Source organism: Chrysemys picta, chromosome 14 (assembly GCF_011386835.1).
Source record: "Chrysemys picta bellii isolate R12L10 chromosome 14, ASM1138683v2, whole genome shotgun sequence".
Taxonomy (NCBI): domain Eukaryota; kingdom Metazoa; phylum Chordata; order Testudines; family Emydidae; genus Chrysemys; species Chrysemys picta.
Window position 1 is genome coordinate 24,891,316 of NC_088804.1, and position 20,356 is coordinate 24,911,671.

General features: G+C 37.1%; 1 protein-coding gene across 2 annotated transcripts; it reads right to left on the reverse strand.

The window, feature by feature from the left end:
- Nucleotides 1–650: 650 nt before the first annotated feature.
- Nucleotides 651–20,342, reverse strand: SLC7A9 (solute carrier family 7 member 9). 2 transcript variants are annotated; one of them, XM_024104149.3, is made up of 13 exons: nucleotides 20,199–20,342; nucleotides 19,012–19,159; nucleotides 15,143–15,290; nucleotides 13,553–13,795; nucleotides 12,377–12,502; nucleotides 11,953–12,052; nucleotides 9,246–9,290; nucleotides 6,304–6,427; nucleotides 4,930–5,033; nucleotides 4,071–4,167; nucleotides 3,054–3,203; nucleotides 2,128–2,302; nucleotides 651–734 (listed from the first exon to the last, which is right to left on the reverse strand). In XM_024104149.3, the coding sequence occupies exons 2-13, from the start codon at nucleotides 19,114–19,116 to the stop codon at nucleotides 670–672; spliced, it is 1,482 nt and encodes a 493-aa protein (XP_023959917.1). In that variant the 5' UTR covers nucleotides 19,117–19,159; nucleotides 20,199–20,342; the 3' UTR covers nucleotides 651–669. The 2 variants fall into 2 exon arrangements, with proteins under 2 accessions (XP_023959917.1, XP_005289960.1); XM_005289903.4 differs by having other exon boundaries at nucleotides 19,012–19,140; nucleotides 20,199–20,334.
- Nucleotides 20,343–20,356: the final 14 nt, after the last annotated feature.

The following is a 20,356-nucleotide window of genomic DNA, read 5'->3' on the forward strand; positions in this document are numbered from 1 at the left end:
TTGTAAAAGCCCACCTCCTTGCTTAGAATATTTCTTGCATTGTCTGCTTACTGTTCCATACTTCCAGCAGGATGGAAGGAAAGGGAAACAATCAACAAAGGAAATTTACTCACTAGTTAAGAGTTTTCCAGTGCATGCCTACAACCCTCACTTTCTGTTTTCCTTGTCTTTTCTTCTGGGGATTTCCAGTTTTTGACTGACCTGACAGGTTGAGGTTGGAGTCAGCCTAATATGCACGTAGGCTTTCACTATGCTTTGCCTCTGTTTTTCCTGATAGATCATGCTATAAATCCTTTCAGCAGGATGGCAGAAGAGGAGGGATTCTGACAAACTCCTTTACTGGTGAATGAATTTCTCTTTATTCACCACTCCTATAGCTGAAAATAGTTCCTATTGTGTATGTGCAATCTGCTAATCATATTAGCAGAGTAGCAGTCAAAACAATGAAGCCATCCAGATCTAGATAGAATTCCATGCACAGAAAACGTCTGTTTATCATGTTCTTAAGATAATATTGAAAACATACTTATAAATTATAATTGTTGCAAAAATAAAACGGCACATCAGGATGAAAAAGTCTGAATTTAGCAAGCATAAACATTTAAACTAATCAAGCTGCCTCACAAACATTATAGTACTTAAAAATAGACTACTGGAAATCAAATCTTTTTATTCAGGAACTTTCTCTGGTGGAACAACTTCTAGAAGCATCTGAAGGTACATGGTGATGGGCCCTGAAAATAAGTTATTGTGGTTAGAGATGTTTAACACAAGTTTTAAAAGGCCTTTGGCAATGTTAACTATATAGTTTAATTCAAGTTTACACCATTTCAATAACTCAGTGTAATGTTACATGCATAAGCATTTATTTTCCCCACTCTACAGACGGGGAAGACAAAACTTGCCTATGACCAAAGAGTAAATTGGTAGCAGATTTGGGACATAGGTTCTGAAACTGCAGCACCCCCTGGCTTGAAGTGGTTTCCATCATATACAGGGTTTACAGTTTGGTTCAATGGCTCTTAGCACCCCCATGTACAAATTGTTCCAGCACCCCTGATTTGGGATGTGAATTCAGAAATTCCAGGCTCCCAGTTTTGTGCTCATTATAGTAGACTACACTGCCTTTCATAATGTAATATAAAGTAGCTTTAGTTTTGTGGGCAGATGGATTTTTTTTTGTAAGGAATACCAATAATGTGGGATTTATATCCTTTTAGAACCAGTCCAACTTTCCCTTTCAGTAGTGTCTCATTGCATCTTCCATCTCCCCCAGAAAATAGTTAGGAATTGTACTTTTAAAGAAGACTGTAAGTCACTTCATAAACAGACCTGTAAGGTCACTGCTAAAACATAATCATTTTCCTCTCACTTGCGCACACTGGAAGTTTGAATGCATGGTAGCAGGGTCCACATGTCCAATCAGTGCATGGCAAACTAGTGCACTATATATTTACGTCTCAGCTTGCTGCACACTAACCCTCTGTACACAAGCCCTAAGGCTGTCATTTTAGTTTCCCTTTCATGCTGTTAATTTTGTCTTTGTTAGACTGATTGTGAAGATACTAAATCTTGAAAGAGATCTGAGTGCAAGGTAAGTGCCAGAACAGAAAATAGCTAGGTGTATTTAAAGTCACTTCAGTTACTGGCTAGGGAATTTCCAATTTATTTCGACTTCTAAATTACCCAGGAGAATTGAACGGTTCAAATTTTCACCTTAAATAAAAACGAGTTAAAAGGATATTGCCTGTGGAAACTTACGGTAAGCTATTTCATATAGCCTTTGCACTGACACACTGGTATGTATCACTTTTCTTCAAAGCATTTTATGAACTAAATCTCATCAAATTTTATGTTATCTCAATTTGTACACAGGAAAAAACTGAAGCAAAGATGTAATGTGCTAAAGAGCTTGAATTAGAATTCAATAGCTCCTAGCAATTTTTGCTATGCTTATATCAAAAGATCATGCCTTTCTCTCAATGTAAGTTAGATGTGATGGTTGACTATAACGAGAATATTTACTCAGGGGAGAAAGGAGTGGTTGCTACATCTTAGAGTATCCTGTTGTATGCCTTATTTAATGGAAATCGTTGTTTGCAAATCACCTGTAATATATATACTTACTTGATATTTTTTGAGCCCAGTTGAATTTAAAATGAATGAAAAGGACATAAAATATAAGTCCTCCAAGCATAAATAAAACACAGTAGAGATATGCCCATTCAGGTTCACTGATGATTGGTGCCAAAACTAGTAAAATGGAGACTATTGTCACTAAGATGGGAATGACGATAGGTATCTGTAATAGACAAAGCATAAAAGTATTTAGCGAATTCTGTGGCCATTTTTTCTTCATATTGCATACATTTACTACATAGCTTGTTGAATGTGAGAAGTTATTTTTATCTCGTTTCTGATATTTTTTAAAAAATATTCAGAAGAGAGTTCAGGAAATTAGTGAAATGGTTGAGAGGCTCAGCAGCAGCAGAGGGTCAGTTTGGCTATGTCACAGACTAAGACCACTCTGGCTATGCTATTGGTCCCAATGCTAGAACTGTAATGAATTCATTGTAAATCATAAACCTGAACTTCAGTAGGATGAACTCTCCAGAAGGGTCCTGCCACCAACTCATTGTGACCTATCATGGTCACTCTGGTTGCAGCTTCCCACCCCTTCTTCATTATCTGCAGCTAGATTTCTTTCCTTTTTCCCTCACCCTTTCACTATGGCAGGCAGCAGAGGTGTGTCAGTATGGACAAGATGCTAAGACCTGTACTTCTCTGACCCTCTGCCTGTCTCTCTGTTCATTCTCAAGGAAAAGGAACTATACTAAGTAGTAGTTTCCTGGGACAAAATGATCTTCAAAGGAAAGGGATCAACTTCTCCAGTATGTTTTTCAATATTCCAAACTCCCTGGACAAGTCCATGCCTTCTTGTTAATGGGGGTGGAGGAATACCAGTAGTGGAGAGCCACTTTTCTTACAATCCTGAGGTCCATGATTGGTTCATTTTTAATATGTTTAGAAATGTGTTCTAGTACTGAACTTACCTTGATTGGTCTTTTGAGCTCTTTTCTTGTAAATCTCATAACTATGAGTGCAAATACAGTCAAACCATAAAATATCCAGACGGCAAAACTAAAGTAGTTTATGAGTGTATTAATGTCTCCAGGGATGATATAAATAATAGCAATGGCACCCTAAAAATAAAATATGAAAATTTAATGTGGACTTGATAAGACAGTCGGTGTAGCAAGGAAGAATGGCACACTCACTTTTATGGAGGGCACAGTTTTACATTCACACTGATCCCATACGCAATGAGTGTATGTGTTTTTGCTCTGCTTTATGTTGAAGATTCAGCAAAAATTCAGCATACTTGGTACCCTTTCCTGAGAATGGCCTGATCCTGCAAGCATATGTGCTTAATTTTGAGTATGAGTAATCCCATTGAAGTCATGCTTGAAGTTCAGTATGTGCATAAGTGCTTGCAAGATATGTGCCAACACGATACAAATCTTCTTTCCTGCTTGTATAAACCTACTTGCTAAGCATGATAAAGTGTTTGTATTGATGCTACATATATACATAACGAATCTGTCAAATTTATGACATCTATTTTACAGGCCATGAATGTTTGCAGGAGAAAAAATTCCTAGATTTCTTGTATTTACAGAAACCCTGCAGTGAGCCAGTTTGACCATCAAGATAATTTTACTCTACATAGCTGATTTTCATTGTCAGTACCCTACTTCTTTCCTAAAATTGAAAGAGTTGCATTTTAACATTCCAATTCTATGAACTTTAAAACACGGAGAATCTGCATCTGGTATGGAGTTAGATTCAAGTTGATCTGTTTTTATGTATTACATAGTCTTTTTGATGTATAAAAGAATATTTCAGCTATTTCCCTGTATATGTAACTACATGTGCATGAAAGTATGTGTAGGGATAGCATGTTGAGATCACCATTGTGTCATTTGAAGAGCCAATGTAACTTCACATCTGAGTATTTTAGATTTTTTTTAGCTGAAAGTTTTATTGCTTTGCTTAGCATTCATACTTACATAAAATATGATAGCAGGTGCTGGGGTGAAACGTTTAACACTAATGTAAGACAGCACCTTTAGCATGTGCCCTTCACGACCTGCTACATAAACAAGTCTGACAAAACAAAAACACATTAAGCTGGTTAGTGGGGCATCTACACAGATTCAAGTGGTTCTATTTTTCAGGTATCTCCAAATACTCAATATTCTTCACAGAGTGCCATTTAACTATTCTCTCTCTCTCTCTCTCGGCTATATCTATATATGCTTCTCAAGTGCATCAAGCCTAATTTAATATTTGCTAGCGTGTAGGGAACAATCACACTGGTTGTGGAGGAGGAATTATAACTGCTTTCAAAACAAGTGCCTAACTCCATTGAGCACAGAAGTGAAACTGGTTAATTAATTCAGAGAAAACCATTGTTTTCCTCTCCCTTAAAAAAAATTCATCACAACACTTTCAGCACAAATGTAATTTCACGTTGTATGATTTTAGGGATTTAGAAACCTTGTGAAGTATGAGGTTTTGCAAACCTCTCAAATATTTGTACACGCACAAAACTAGTTAAAGTTATAACCTCTTTAATTTTTCCTTTTCAGGTGACTGTTTGTTATTTTTAAAGAATTGTTGTTGTTTTTTAGCTGAAAGAAGCCTGTACTTGTTTACAGGCATTTTAGGAAAATCTTTAATCTCTTATTTTCTAGCTTTCTCAACCTTTCATAGCTACTGGTCCTTGCTGAGGATGGGCTACATGACTAAGTTTGCAGGTATTTTGTTCAATCACTTGTTTAAATTGAACCCTAGACTTAGAAGACATTATATAACTTCTTTCTGTAAATCCAATAATGTATTCTGCTATTTAGAGTTAAAATTTACCTTCCAGCAGTAAAACAGGTCCCATTGGCTGCTCCAATTGTAGAAAAGGCCACAAAGAGAGGAACTATCCAAGAAGCTGGATAAAGGACCCGATCACCAAATGTCTGGGACCAGAGGATTAAAATGACACATTAATATAACATCTATCATTTTTCCACTTTGTAGTGTGTCCACTGGTGTAGGAACCAATCAGATATACGTAAATGAACTTTAAAAATATATTTTACCTTTCCAAAAAATCTATATTAATATAATTTTACATAGCTTGCTTTTATCCCAAATTATTTTGCAAACTATATACAATAATTACTTCACCTACCATTCTAATGAAAGAACCTTGAGACTACAACACAATAGTTGTGTTGCTATGACCCAATGCTACTATACAGCAATTTAAGACAAGAATCTAAGAGTATCACATCCAACTGAAAGTAGAGGGAATTTAGATACTGAACATGTCAAATTGGAATCTGATCAAGATACCAGCACTAACATCCTTACTTTTGCTAAAAGTGGCATGGGAACTTAAATATAGGTGAGTCTCAGGGCCTCTCTTAAGTACCCTATGTTTTCTGGGTAACCTGCCATCCTGCCCTGACCTTGCTTAGCTTTTGAGATCAAATGAGATATTTCTGCAGGCTTATATGCTCAGTGTTGATGCAGTTTGATCAATTTAATAGTAGCTGATGTAATACCATTGATATAATTTAATAATATGTTGATAGGGACACTCAAGACTAGTAATCCTAAAATCAGATTACCTAGCTGCGTTTTAAGTAAAGTATGCATGCACATTGCATCAATCTCTGCTTTGCAGCCATTTTTGTGAGTAGGCAGGATATTGAAATATACCAGAATCCAGCTCTCTAAAAGCAAGAGTATATTTGCCTGTACAACGTTCATTGCTACATGAAGTATTTCTGCATGGATGCTCCTCTTCACTGTGCTGTGCATGCAGAATGCAGCGTGTCATGAATTGTTTGTTTCCCCCCCCCCCCCCCCAGAACTAATGTAGAGATGGATACAACCAGGGATTCAAGATGTTTACCAGTGAAAATAATTGTCATGTCCCCCTCACTAAGCATTGTGGAATAAAAGCATCACTAAACTGCAAATACACTGAAGATTTCCTGTAGAAGATAAGATATCTCATGCATACTAAATTTTCACTTTCTACAAACTAATTTCAAAAAGATACTTTTACCTCTGTGACCTAATTAAAATATTGATAGAGTTTAAAAATGTACAATGGTACTGAAAAATTCTTTCCTGAAAGCCAAGAAAGTTAGGATTTTTTTATTATTTGGACTCAGCCCTGCAACAAAAATAGTGTCTCACTTGGTACTTCTAATCACAAAATGAAAAGTGGCTTACCACAGCGACCGCCTGGGACTGCAGAAGTTCTGTTGAAGTCATTATTGTGAAATATGAAATATTAATCAGAACATAGCAAACTGAAACCAATGGGATTCCAATGATTATAGAAAGTGGTAGATTTCTACAGAATGTAAAAACATAGTATCAGCATTTCTAAACCACTAGGCAGTTTTATTATAATGGACTGTAGGCTCTTTCCTGTTTTAGTTCAAATTTAGGATTCTAAAAAAATCACGGATATCTTAACTAGTAAATATTGTATATGAATCATTGTGTTAAGACTGAAGGATCGCTGTTCAGGACAATCATGTTTTTAGGAATTCAGTACCTGTGTTACTTATGCTATCATGGGTGGTTAAAATTGAAAGAATTTTTAAAATTTAAATTCCTTTTTCAACATTTATGCTGTTTGTTCTCATTTTTCACTAAGCTGAGTAAAGTGAAATTACAGTTGGGTATTCCTGGTGCATGTACTTTCTAGTTCTCATGTAATAACATAGTAGCTATTCACTCATGGGATTGATGCAAAGGTGAGTCACAACTTCATACAAATTGGATCTGACTGTACCTGACCCACGTGTATCTGGCAGAGCAGATCAATGCTCTGTGTGCTCTGACTAGAACAATATGTTATATTTACTGGATTTTCGCAACTGCCGGGGAATGGGTAAATCCCCAGCCCGCCCTGTTTTTATTTCCATTTAACAACAAACATTTTTGTTCCTCTTACAATTTGATAAAATTTGTTTTTACAAATTCTACATTCACAGGTATTCCTTTTTGCAGCCAGTACCTCAAGTAATTCATACTGATGGCTCCTCCTCTTTCCACAGGTGATTGGCAGGCAGCTGATGAGTCAGAAGAAAAGGAGAGTCCCCTTCCACAAGGGCAGAGTAGTGCTACTGTGCATTGAGTCTAGTTTCTGTTTTACCTCTTGCATGAGGAGCATGATGTGCAGCTGCTAGCAGGGACTTTTTTTTCTTAGGAAGATGCATGCAAAACCATGGGTAAAAATTAGACCTTATCAACTGTTCTTTTTGCAGTGGCCAGTAAGCAGATACAGAAGGACCTATGGCCTGAAATGCCCGGGCGTGTATCTCTTCCACCTCAAGACCCAGCTGACTGCTGAGTCTAATAATACAGACCTCTGCTACTTTTTTCATAAACAGGTGGTCTCTTATTTCTGACTCAGCTCACAGAAATAAAAGTAAAGCCCTCCATGTTGACCTGTCCTGGCATCACAAGCACATGAGTTTTTCCCCACATTCAGACATCATGCTGCTGGCTCCCCTCTGATGGTGCCTTCCCCTCCCCTGTGCCTTCATTGATCTAGAGCTCACTTGGAAGCCAAAGTTTCCACAGCTGCTGCCTCTCTCACTTGGCCTAACTGCAGAGGTCAGTCCCTCTCTAAGACCACAAGAACAAGAATCCCTGTGGAAAGTGGCCACTCTTTGAAGCCTGAAAGTTCTTCCTTTCCAAAAGAGTTCCCTACCCCCTCAAAAATCTTGACTTCCCAGGCATGTCTCAAAAGGAAAGGATCCTGCACGTACTCGCCCAGGTTCAAGTATTTGCATAGGGAGGATAATATTCAATCAACTGATTACCACTGAGACTGTTTTGTAGTGCAAAAATGCAAAGCATCTTGAAAATCATCGATTTCTCAGTGGATTCAACAAAGTAAAAGCTCATGAAGACCAAGGGACAGGCTCCCTCTTGGGCAGGAAAATTGAGGAGGAGGCAGCCTCTGTAAACAAGATTTACATAATCATCTGGAAGTGCACTTAAAGTTTAGTAAGCATATGGATGTTGTTGCCTTATCTAATGCAAATTTTGGTCGACACATTCTAAATTCAACAATCCCGTTTAATCTGGTATATTTTTAAAGAGTCTTGGCACAGAGGTTTTTTCCATCCTAGTTCAGCTGATTGGTACTGACATTTGAGTCCACTCATATGGATTACTGGGGCTACTTGCTGCAGAAAAGGGATTTGTTCCCTATCTGTAAAATTGGTCTCTGGGAGAGTAGCTCCAGTAGTCCATATGCCCACCTAGTTATTATTGTTCCACATAGATGGTGTTGGATGATAACCAGTTCTGTTAGTGAATTAATTCTAGGGGAGTCACTCTCCTGGTTCTTCTGTGTGTACTAGCAGCAGTGACTTCTTGTGGTGGGAGCCTCTTCTTTTTCTGTACTGGCTGCCTGCCTGTCAATCACCTGTGAAGAGAAGTCAGGGTTACTAGACTTACACTTTGAGAAACCCATTTTACAGGTTGGGAAGAAATCTATTTTTTTTAAATGGTCATTAATGTAACTACTATGCACTCTTAAGATTTTCTAGAAGAGAAATTCTAGATTATCTAGGAAGATAGGAAGCTTGATGTATGTGTCTCTAGGCCTGCGATTACTTCTGAATGAACTTTTGGTAGTTTCTCTTGACTTTAGCACACAACTTCTCACTCCTAATGGGAATTGTGTATGCACATTGAAGGGAATGATATAGTCTGTATTCAGGCAATTTTCTATACTCTAGAGGGGCTTTCCCCACTATTTATTTCTATAATAATAAGATTGAAACCTCCCTGACATCCGTGTGGATGCTAATCAAAAATTAAAGACTCTATTAAATCCAAAGTAGCAGTCAGCAAGGGGATGGAAAAGAATTAATTAGCATGCATTCTCTGTACTCATTGCATTGTAAAGTAATGGAAATGAATAATTAATTAGAGATGATTCACAAGTATACAGTAATCAGTGTAAAAAACAGAATAAATGCTAATGAAATTATTCCTTTGTGAACAAGCACCAGAACTTCTGAGTGCCCAGTTCTTAACCAGAGGGAGAGTAAAATATGCAGCTGCTATTAAGCCTTCTAATGATCTGATGTGGCATTAGAAATTGTGCCTTTCTTGTTTTCTAGGTTATCTTTTGGTTGCCTTACCTGTAAGGATTTTTAAGTTCTTCTGTAATGTAATTGAGTTGATTCCTGCAAAAAATCCATTAGCAGAAGGTTATTCGTAATCAGATCCTGAAATGCCAAATTACTTGAAAGTCAGGTCTTTATTTCTGACATCACTGTTGCTGCTATTCAACCTCTAACAAGAAAAAAAAATGTAGACCAGGTAAGCTCCTTAACTTAACCAAAGCATATGACATGGAATTAGATCTGGGTTCTATACCCAGGTCTGCTTCTGTTTCATTATATGTAACTGGACAAGTCCCTTAACCTCTCTGTGCCTCACTTTTCTCATCTGTAATATGAGATGAATAATGTCAATGGCATTGCAAGGTTTAGGGGTTTGGATTTTTTTGTAAGTACTTTGAGTAGAAGGGACTGTAGCACAGTGTGGTGTTAAAGTGTATTGCTCAGGTAATGTGTAATTGCCAAAGTGTAAGAATCTAGCTAGAGTACTGCCAGTACGTCAGACAGACAAATTGCTTGGATTAATGGCAGGTTTTCAACAAAGCTCACATGCCACAAGGCTGCTTGTGACCTCCACAAGTTCTGGAAAACATGAATCTTTTCTAATAAAAACATTTGTACACCAACTACAAACCTTAGTGCTAGGGTGACCATATTTCCCAAAGGGAAAATGGGAAACCCCCAGCTGTTCGCCCAAGCCCCCACGTGGGGCTAGCATCTCCACTTACCCCTCTGCATGTTCCTCTGCACTGCACCCCACTTTTTTGACAAAAGTGAGCATTTCTCCTGTTTGCTGTTGCTAACCGATCGAGTCAACAAGAGCAAATGGGACAAATGCCCACTTTTGCACACCAAAAAAAAAAAAGGTGGAACGGCCGGGACAGGGCTTAAAAAGGAATTTATGGCCACCCTACTTAGTGCCTTAGTGCAAATACTATCATTTAGCAATTAAATAATGCGAGTTATATAATCTCTTATCCACAAGGCTTTCATGAAAACTTGTATAAAGTTTTTGCAACCACCAGAATGACAAATTTAAAATACTCATTTTCATTAGACTGTGTTATTTTTAAACTAGACTGTTTTATGCTCGTAATTGTAGAGGATTGACACATGTGTGGTTTTTTTATGCTTCTGTGATTGATAGAAATGTGAAAAGAGTTGGCAGTTATCTACAGATATTAGAGACTAATTTTCAAACCTGAGTGGCTAAAATTAAACATTCAATTCAATATTTAGGCATCTAAATAAGCTTTAGGCAGTTAGCTAAATAACTGATAAATAACCTGATTTTAGGCATTTGAGTTTGAAAACTGAACCTTGAAAGATTAAGGTCAATATGCAGCAAAGTATTTAAGCATGTGCTTAAAGTTAGACACATGAGTAGTCCCTTACTCTGGTGCTTAAAATTAAGTACGTGCTTAATTACCTTGTTGAATAGGGAGCTAAATAAAGACTTTTCAAGGCTGAGTGACAACTGTATTGATGTGTCATAGCTGAGTCAAGAAAAACAAAGCCTGCATTTTTGTAAGGTCCCTGAAGTGGAGGTAGCCCAAACTGATGCCCCAATCCTGCAAGGTGAATCATGCGCATAGACCCCTGCTCACCTATGGTTTTCCTTGCAGGATCAAGGCCTGAAATGTGTAAACCCCTTCCTAGGAATCAAAGGAGATGAAAATGTATCCACATTGTTTTAATATTGAACTTAATATTGTTTAATTAAATATATTCAGAAAGTGTAGACTTCTTGGGTGGTTAAAATAATTAAGTATTGGGAAATACTATTCTGTAGTTTTCTGTTGGATAGTGAAGAAATAATTTTATGAAATAAATCTATAAGCATTCAATTTGAATATATTTTAAACATAAAGCAGTCACTTTTAGCTAGGGCTTTGGAGTTCAGTGGGTAAACAGATGTGGGAATATGGAAATATTGTTTTGGACACTGGAGGGGCTCCCTTTTTTTTTTTTGTTTAATACAAGAGAAATGGAACATGAAGTAAATAGTAATAAAAGATGAACCACATGGGCTGAAAAATCCAATGCATTTTTCCCTAGTTCATATCAAGAACGTATACATACACAGTCTATAAATATATCCATAGCCACATATATATTTGGCACTAATAGATTGCCCATATTGGCAATCATTACAGAGGCGCTAAGGACATGAAAATCTGTAGAGATGGTCCCACCAGAGCAGGATTGAAGCAGTGTATAGAAGCTTGCACTATGTGCTACTCAGGATATATCTGTTCATTGAATTAAAAGAAGATTCAGTCTCAAGTGCTAATCAGTCTGACATATGTCTTGAATACTAAAATTCACACAACTTCAGAAAAATGTTTTGTATGTGATGCTAGAGTGAGGAGGTTAAAAACAAACTAACTTCCAAGTGATACTAGGGCAATGACTCAAATTTCTGAATGGAAAGAATGTAACTTTATGGTCCTACACCAGCTTCACCCCCACAGTATCTGAGCACCTTACACCATGTATCCTCTTGTGGTCTAGTCGGGTATCTTCCCCCTAGGGCATGGTGCTTTGTTTGGTTTTATTTTAAGGTGGTAGTGCTCTTTTTCCAATGCTCTCTACAATTATTCTCCAGAACAAGAAGTCAAACTTCAACTTTCCCAAATAAGACGTTTAGGTGAGTTTTACAAGAAGAGATAAAATCTGTTAGACTCTTAAATAGTAATTGATAACAGTAGTAAAAAAATCTTACCATCCATCATAGGCCCAGAGTCCATTATAAAATGCCAAACTGATAGAACCAGCAGAAATTTTAGCATCATTGAAAGAGTTTTTAAAATTTTCTGTTTTTCCTGCAAATGAAACAATTGATACTGAACTATGCTGAGGCAAAATGAAACAATCACCACTGAATGAAAGCAACATTTCATGATCAAATTTTATTTTGTATAGCACTTTGACAGTTAAAGTGAACACTTAAATAGTAATTCTTTCCTAAAAGACAACAGGGCAGTCAACGGGATCTGGTATCAAAAACATATTAAATTAGAATAATCTGATCATTGCTTGTTTGCTTCGTTTTTCAGTGAATGATCCAGTAGCAAGTCATGGCAGAAACAAAAGTACTCTCTAAGTTACTATCTTTGTAAATCTAAAACCAACAAAAATTAAATTACCTTGTGCAAGGAGAACAATTCCACTTACAATAATGATTATGACAATGATCATTTTAGCAGCAGTGAAAAAATTCTGAACATAGCTCCCCAACTTCACACTCAGTGAATTCACTGTGGTAATAATCACTAGGGGAAATAAAGATTATATTTTTCAGTTTAAATGCCATAAATCATAGCACTATAATAATTGAGTTTAAAGACACATTCACAATATAATTTTTTATCTTCGGTTCAGACACCCAAATATGTATATCTTGTTTCTTATATTGATTTGTAAATTCCATGTAATTATTACAATTTCCTGCATTTGATGGATTGTTCTAAAGAATGAGAACAATTTTCTGAAACTGAGGATTTCTTGGCAGTCTCTCTTGAAAAATATTTTTAAAAGTTGGGATAACTTTGGGATCTATTTTTAAAAGTTGGGATCTAGAACAGTGGTTCCCAAACAAGTGTTCCGCCGCTTGTGCAGGGAAAGCCCCTGTCGGGCTGGGCCGGTTTACGTGCTGCGTCCGCAGGTTCGGCCGATCGCGGCTCCCGGTGGCCGCGGTTCGCTGCTCCAGGCCAATGGGAGCTGCTGGAAGTGGCAGCCAGTGCGTTCCTTGGCCCGTGCCGCTTCCAGCAGCTCCCATTGGCCTGGAGCAGCGAACCGCGGCCACTGGGAGCCGCTATCGGCCAAACCTGCGGACGCGGCAGGTAAACCGGTCCGGCCCGCCAGGGGCTTTCCCTGCACAAGCGGCAGAACAAGTTTGGGAACCACTGATCTAGAGAATATAAGCTTGGACTATTTTTTTCTTTTCATTCTTTCCTAGAGATGCACATGCTTCTTAGTTCATACTCAGTAATAGGGTGTATAGATAACTATATAAGGAAGAAACCTGATTGTTCAGACCTTCTAACCCTGGAAGTGAAGCTTCCTTTAAGTTAAACTCACCCTTTCTATCAGTGTTATGAGAGGCATTAGATATATTAGGTATCAGTCATCAAGTCTAGCCCTCTTCCAATGCAAAATTGTTCCCACTAATACAGTTTTCTGTATGGTATTCTAGTGATTTATGCATACTAGGTTTTAATATTTAAGAGATGAGGCTCCTCCTACATTCCTGGGAAAAATTAATTCATGAACGCTACACAGTTTCATAACTCAGTCCCCTTTAAAAAAAATAGAGATCTTACCAATGGCAGCTGCTGCAAGACACTTAATGACTACTACGGGTGGATCACAGCCTGGATAAAAAGGAGCTGAAGCATATTCTGCGAAGCTGAGACAAATGATAGCAAATGAACTGGGTTTGATGACCAATAAACTAGTCCAGGAAAACAAATATGCTGGAATAGGACCAAATGCTTCCATAAGGTAAGGATATTCTCCCCCTGATTTTGCGATCATTGTGCCTAGCTCAGCATAACATAGTGCACCTGAACAAAAAGAAATGGAGTTAATAGTCAAGTGCTTTTAGTTTATACACTTCTTTAAGCTATGTTTGGTTTTAATTAGCTCATTAAATGTTATAATTAATATAAAATTAAGGAAATGGCTGTAAACACATGCTATATTTCATTATATTTGTATAACATCATAAGTAAATAGTGACTGAATTTTTAAAAAATTATAATTTGCCAAAGGCAGTTCCATAAGTTAGAAAATTATTGGAAACTAACAAGTTACTGATTAGATATTATAGTTATGAGTGCCTAATTTAAGACTATTTTTGCAGACTCAGTTTGTAAACAATTCTTGCTAACTTAACTATGTTTAGTTGCTTAGAACTGAATGCAATATTCCAGACACAGGTGCCTCCAGACTATGTAGAGGAGAGAGTTTTACTTCCTCACTCCATGATGTCTGTATAATTAGTTCAAAATTGCATTGTATTTTTTGCTTATTTATTGCATTACAAACTCATGGCTAATTTGCTTTACATTATAACAAACTCATTTTAAATTGTTACATACTCAGACTATAACATGACTTACTCCTAACGTATTCTTTTGGATTAATTCCTTGTTTTTTAAACCCTTTATTATATTGGGCTTTCAGGTAGTTTAAGATATTTTTGGCAAATATTTCTATTTTAGTTTTCTGTTTAGAAACTCAGAATTCTATTCGGAAACAGCAGACTAAAGGAAAACTGCATCCAGTACTGGCTCAGTAGTTTGAAAACTCGGGGAAAAAAGCAGCACAAGTCACAAAGCACAATGAGGAGTTGCTTTCAAATACAATTGGCATTTCTGAGCTTATTGCTCATGGATGGCAACTTGCTGAAAGTTGCATCACTTTTGCTCAGAGCCCAACAATAAGAAACTATAAATTTATGTCCAGTTTTAATGTTTAACATTTTATGTAAATATTACCTGTTTAAGGCCAAAATTCAAAAACTAGCCTCTAATTTTGCACCTGCAAACAGGGCTTTATACAATGAAATTGTGGAGGTAGGTATGCACTGTGGGCCTGCTTCTGCTCCCATTGAAATTACTGGGTTATTTTGTCATTGACTTCAATGGGAGCAGAATATGTCTTGTTTGTGCTCCCATTTGGTGGGATAGGCAAAATAGGAAGCTAGATCTAAAGGTCAAGTGAAAATTTGACTTGTACAGTTTTCTTCTAATACTTAATGTTCTTAATTTGTGGCAAGTTTTTGTCCAACCACTGAGCACAGTGGCTGGCTAGCATTTTGGTTTGATGTGAGCAGAACCATCTAATTTTCATAATGGAATACAAGAGTAAAACTGGAAATATAAAGACTTTTCCTTTCTTTTGCTTACCTAATGTAGAAAGAATTCCGCAGGCTGCCCAGATGACTAAACAAGGCCCCACAGCTCCAACATTGGCAAGTACCGACTTTGGAGAAATAAAGATGCCTGAGCCAATAACTGTACCAACAATAACGCAGATCCCACTGATCAGGCCCACCTTGAAATAATGAGATATTCCAGTAAGGTAACAATATTAACTTCTTGTGCTATTGTGCTGTTAGATGAGAGAGAGAACCGTCACCATTAGTAATTTTTCTGGCATCACACATGCAGCTTCTGTTTATTGATCTATTGATAGACATGTACACAACTTAACTGCATATTTGCTATTTTTAAGACGTGTTCACATGCCATAATACAGCATAATGGCCACCTTTCTCAAAAACACAATTAATATGACCTGATGTATCTAAAGATACAATAAACTGAAATGGCAAAAGACAACAGTAGACCTCAATGATTGTTGGCAAATATTCATAGGCCATAGATCACTGCTATGCAAAATAGTTTTGAATTTATTCATCAGGCTTGTGTTTTTAGAATAGCCCTGAAATTGCTTCTGTATTTTGAGATGCTTTTTGTTTTAAACAAGACATATGTTGTACTCTGTTTCCTAGTAGAAAGCACACATCACATTGATAGTTGTCAGCATTCACTGTAGAAAAACAGGTCCATGCTGAGGGAAAATAAAAAATTAGAGAGTTGTGCTCAGTTGATGAGAGTAATTAATTAGTTACTAGTTTGTGGAATCAGAAACCTACATGGTTAAAATTCTAAGAAGCCTGATCAGATCCTGATCAGACAAGACATAGATATTTAGTTTTGGACAGTGGAATTTACTAACTTTGCTCTCATTTGATAGCAGAGAGGGCACTATAAGGGCAGGTCAACGTAGAAGTAAATATTTGAAATATTAACTATTATATGATCTTTTCCTTGCCCCATGACTACTGGTTGCTTTATTGACAAGGAGACAAGCAGAGGCAGAGCCTGGCTAATATAGGTTTCCCCCTCCCATGGAAATTTGATAATTTGTCATCATTCTAACTATTTCACAGCAGATAATTATGGTAGAAACATGGGACTGTGAGCACATCTTAAGCTGAGTGCCACGACATTTCTCTACAAATCTGATCTGTCCATTGAACACAATGCACAGCAATCCTATTCCTGATATCCATAGTTGCTACTTTCAGACCAAGAATATGTTCGGTCATAATTGGGTAGGATTCCATTTAGTTTCTGTATCTTGATCATGCTATTGAAGTGGAAGATTTTTACTCATTTGGATTTTGGCCAGAGTCAACAGTTTTGGTGGATAGTTAAGGAACATGCAGTCCTAACATACTGTTCCAGCATGCCTGTTTCATGATGTTCAGGGCCAAAAAAACTCTTTGCAATCCTGTTAATAGAAGACAAAGTGAATGGAAGTAAGTGAGAACAAAATGCTATTACAGTTTTAATTATATTGTTACTGTTTGCAATAAAAAGCCGTTTGTGAGATCCTGTGATGTGTTCCAAATATTAAACGGACATACTGGCCAATACTGAATTTTTCTCACATTGCAGTATTTCAGGATTATCTCTGGTTCTAACAACTGACAGTCTATAATTAACTTAAGGATAATGATTACAGTGCATTTTGCTTATGTGTTTGCAGCATTAAAACTGAACCTATTAACTGCATAAGTTACAGCTTACAGTGTGCCATGCGGTCACCTTTATCCTTACTAACTGCAGTTATGTCTTCAGTGTGGAGCAGAACAAACAGATATATATATTCCTATCTCTAAAAGAGCACCTCCATGTCTGTTTGTCATGTGAAACTTATTGCACACCAACTATTAAATGATTTAAGCACTGTTTGGAGTATTCTAATATACATCATCAATTTGTAACCATTGACACTAGAAAAATGTGTGAGTTGAATACTGTGGTTTCTGTATTAGTGTGCAGCTTTCTGGTGTTTGAAGCAAATAGCCATACCTTTGCTAAATGCTAATCTTGCTTGAAGGATGCAAGTTGCACGGTACCAGGCTTGTTACACGTTTAAGGGTCTGATCTTGCAAAGTACTTAGTGCCCTCAACTCCTATGAAGTAGACAATGGAAGTTGAACTTACTCAGCACCTGGCCAGTAAGGATTCAGAAAATGAAAGATTCAGTTCCACTGTGTGGTCCTGTAAGAGTTTTGGTATTCTGTGCTGAAAATCTGATCCCTGTAAGGAGTTTCCAAAATACTCTTCAGTGACTCTCAGCTGATAAGAACTCAAAATGGCTGCTAAATAAAGAATTACACCCTTTTCTTGTTCCATGTGGGGTCTCTCTCCTCCCTTTCGTGTTTATAATGGAAGTTATGTACACACAAAATAGTGATGATTAGAACAGTTTTCTTCATCATGTTGGAGGTGCTCTTTCTTACTCTAAAGTGGCCTGAGATACAAGTGTAGATTAAGATTAAATGTGACCCTGAGCCACCAGAAGTTAAGGCACCCCCCAAAAATCAAATCTTCCCCATGGGATGGGCTTCTTCCACTTGCCCTGTTAGCCACCAATGGACTTTTGGTTTCTCATTGATATTTTGATGCCTCATGCTCCCTCCCACCACCAAGCCTGGATTACAAACATCTCTCTCGCCTGTTGAGATCCATGAGATATTTGAGACGAGTCATAGAAACTATTTTGAGAAATTGGAGGGGATATTGTAGTTTCCTCTCAATGGTTAGAGAACACAGTGTATAAATACATATTAATTGAAATAAGACTGCACTGAAAACATGTGAGCAGTGAAATTAATGAGAGCTTTACAGGTTAGAGAGGTGCGAGTGACAAAAATGTTGAATTCTCCGTTGTCTTCCATAATGTTCTGGGATATTCTCTATGGCATTGGCTATTTAAGATTCTCACAAATGAGGATGAGGAACTGTGATACATGACAGTATGGGTAACATTTTCAAAAGCAACTAATGGAGTTAGGAAGGCCTAAGCCTACTGAAAGTCCAGGGGACTTAGGCTCGTAAGTGGCTTAGCCGCTTTTGAAAAGTTTACCTTATATGTTACTGGATCTGTTGTGTGCCACTCACCAAATTTTTAAGTGGTTTTCAGACTTTGAGTTAGATAAACAACATTTTTTTCTTATAATCAATGGGAACTTTGATTTATGACTAGAGCTGAGACAACAATTTTTGAGACTTCAGAAGTTTTCCTGTTCCACATCAGACCTAAGACCTTATACATTTTTTAGAGAGAAGGGAGAAAGAGTCACCTAAATAGACAGTAGTCTGGGATGTGGGAGACCCAGTTTCGAGTCCCTTCTCTACTTGATTTGGAGCAGGGACATGAACCTGAGTCTCCTACAGATATGTGCCCTAAACACCAGGCTGTTCCGGGGTGTGTCTTTTTCAATCTCTTGTGTTGGAGTTGTTCCACTTCATATCAATAAATATTCATTGTGTCAGAGAGAGAACTACTATATAGTCAAATGACTAGAGCTTTCACCTGGGATATCTGAGAGACAGGTTCAAGTCTCCACTCCAAATCAGGAAGAGAGGGTATTTGAATCTGGGTCTCCCACATCCCAGATGAGTGCCCTAATCACTAGGCTATTGGCTATCCTGGGGTGTCTCTCCCCTATATGAGCTTGAGACAGTTTCCCAGCAAAAGTTTTATCAAAAATGGATACATTTCCGTGAAAAATTTTGGTTTTGATGAATCAGCATTTTCTGTCAAAATGTTGTGTTAGAAAATTTTCAACTAGTTCTACTTATTACTAACACAGAAATCAACCACAACCTCACTGAAATACTTGTGCTTCTCTGTTACATTTAGCATTGCTATACAACCCTCTGATTAAGGTAAATATTTTAGAAAACATTCTTGCCTCTTTCTGAAGATTCATAGTTTTGGACTCTTTACTTTGGATGGATTGTTCATCTCTTTCCCTGTTAGTCTCTCCCTTTCTTTTTCTCACGTTTTCTTCACCCATTTGGCTTATTTGATGTTGAGATATCTATAGATATTAAACAGAACTAACAAATATTTAGCTTTATTTTACTATTATATACAATCAGATTAATATACAAATATGAATCTGAACATTTTACAAAAAATTAATCTATTTTTCAGCATAGTAGTAAAAACTCATTTTCCAAAAGGGTTGATGCACAAACTTGTGTATATTGGTACATCTCCTTTTTCACCTTCAATTACCACCATTAACAGTTAGATGCATAAATATTCATTTGTTCAAGAATCATGCTAATTGTATACTCAGACTAGGTATACAAATGTGGACTAGGTTGTTTCCCAGAATGTTTAAGTAACGTATTTTTAACTGATGCAGCAAGTGGCAATTTAGGAGAGATCAGATTCTGGTACTCCCAAACCTAGTCAAATAAAAATCCCATCTGATTCTAAATCTAAATTTCTGGAAACCAAAATGTTGAAGATAATTTTGCAGTTGTAATTTAATACATTTAGTTCATGATGTTTTAACTACCCACATTTCTTGGTCAATGTTTTGTATATGGTGAATAATACTACTTAGCAGTTCTGTAGTACTTTAAATATAGGGTGACCAGATGTCCCAATTTTATAGGGACAGTCCTGATATTTGGGGCTTTGTCTTATATAGGCACCTATTACAGCTCCCCCTCCCCTCCCCCCCCCGCCCCCCCGTCCTGATTTTTTTACACTTGCTGTCTGGTCACCCTATTTAAATGTTCAAAAGACTGTGCCAGTAGTAACTACTTCAGCTCAATGATCCAAAAAAGTTTTTCATGAGAAGGTATTAGAAATCAAAATAATGCCTCTGCATGTGATTACCTATAGCAGCAATGTCTGTTAAGAAACACTTTGTCTGCTAACCTGATGGTCTAGTTAAAAAAAGCTCCAAATAAGTGTAATTGACCGAATGAAATAGTCAGGCTTCAATGAAAATGTTGCCTGCATAAGGATTGCAGGACTTGGGCCATCAGATTTTATTACAATTCTGTGCCTTACTCCCTACCTGAGAGAGAACTTTATTGAGAATATTAGTCTAAAACATTGTTAGCAATGTTTACTTACCTTATTTCTTTATATTTGTTTGTCATAAATCTGGCCACAGAGCTCTTTGTGTAATGTGTTTCTTCAGCGCTCCAGTTAGATTTAAGATTTAATCAGCAGGGAATGTCCATGTCTGAAGGCTGAATATCAGAAGAGGAAGAATCTTAAGTACAGAGGTT

Coding starts and splice junctions, on each gene's coding strand:
- SLC7A9 (XM_024104149.3), bottom strand. CDS start 19,116: ATGGGTGAAGAAAACGTGAGAAAAAGAAAGGGAGAGACTAACAGGGAA. Junction 6,428..9,245: donor GAACTTAAAAATCCTTACAG/GTAAGGCAACCA, acceptor TACATTCTGTAG/AAATCTACCACTTTCTATAA. Junction 735..2,127: donor CTGGGCTCAAAAAATATCAA/GTAAGTATATAT, acceptor ACTTATTTTCAG/GGCCCATCACCATGTACCTT.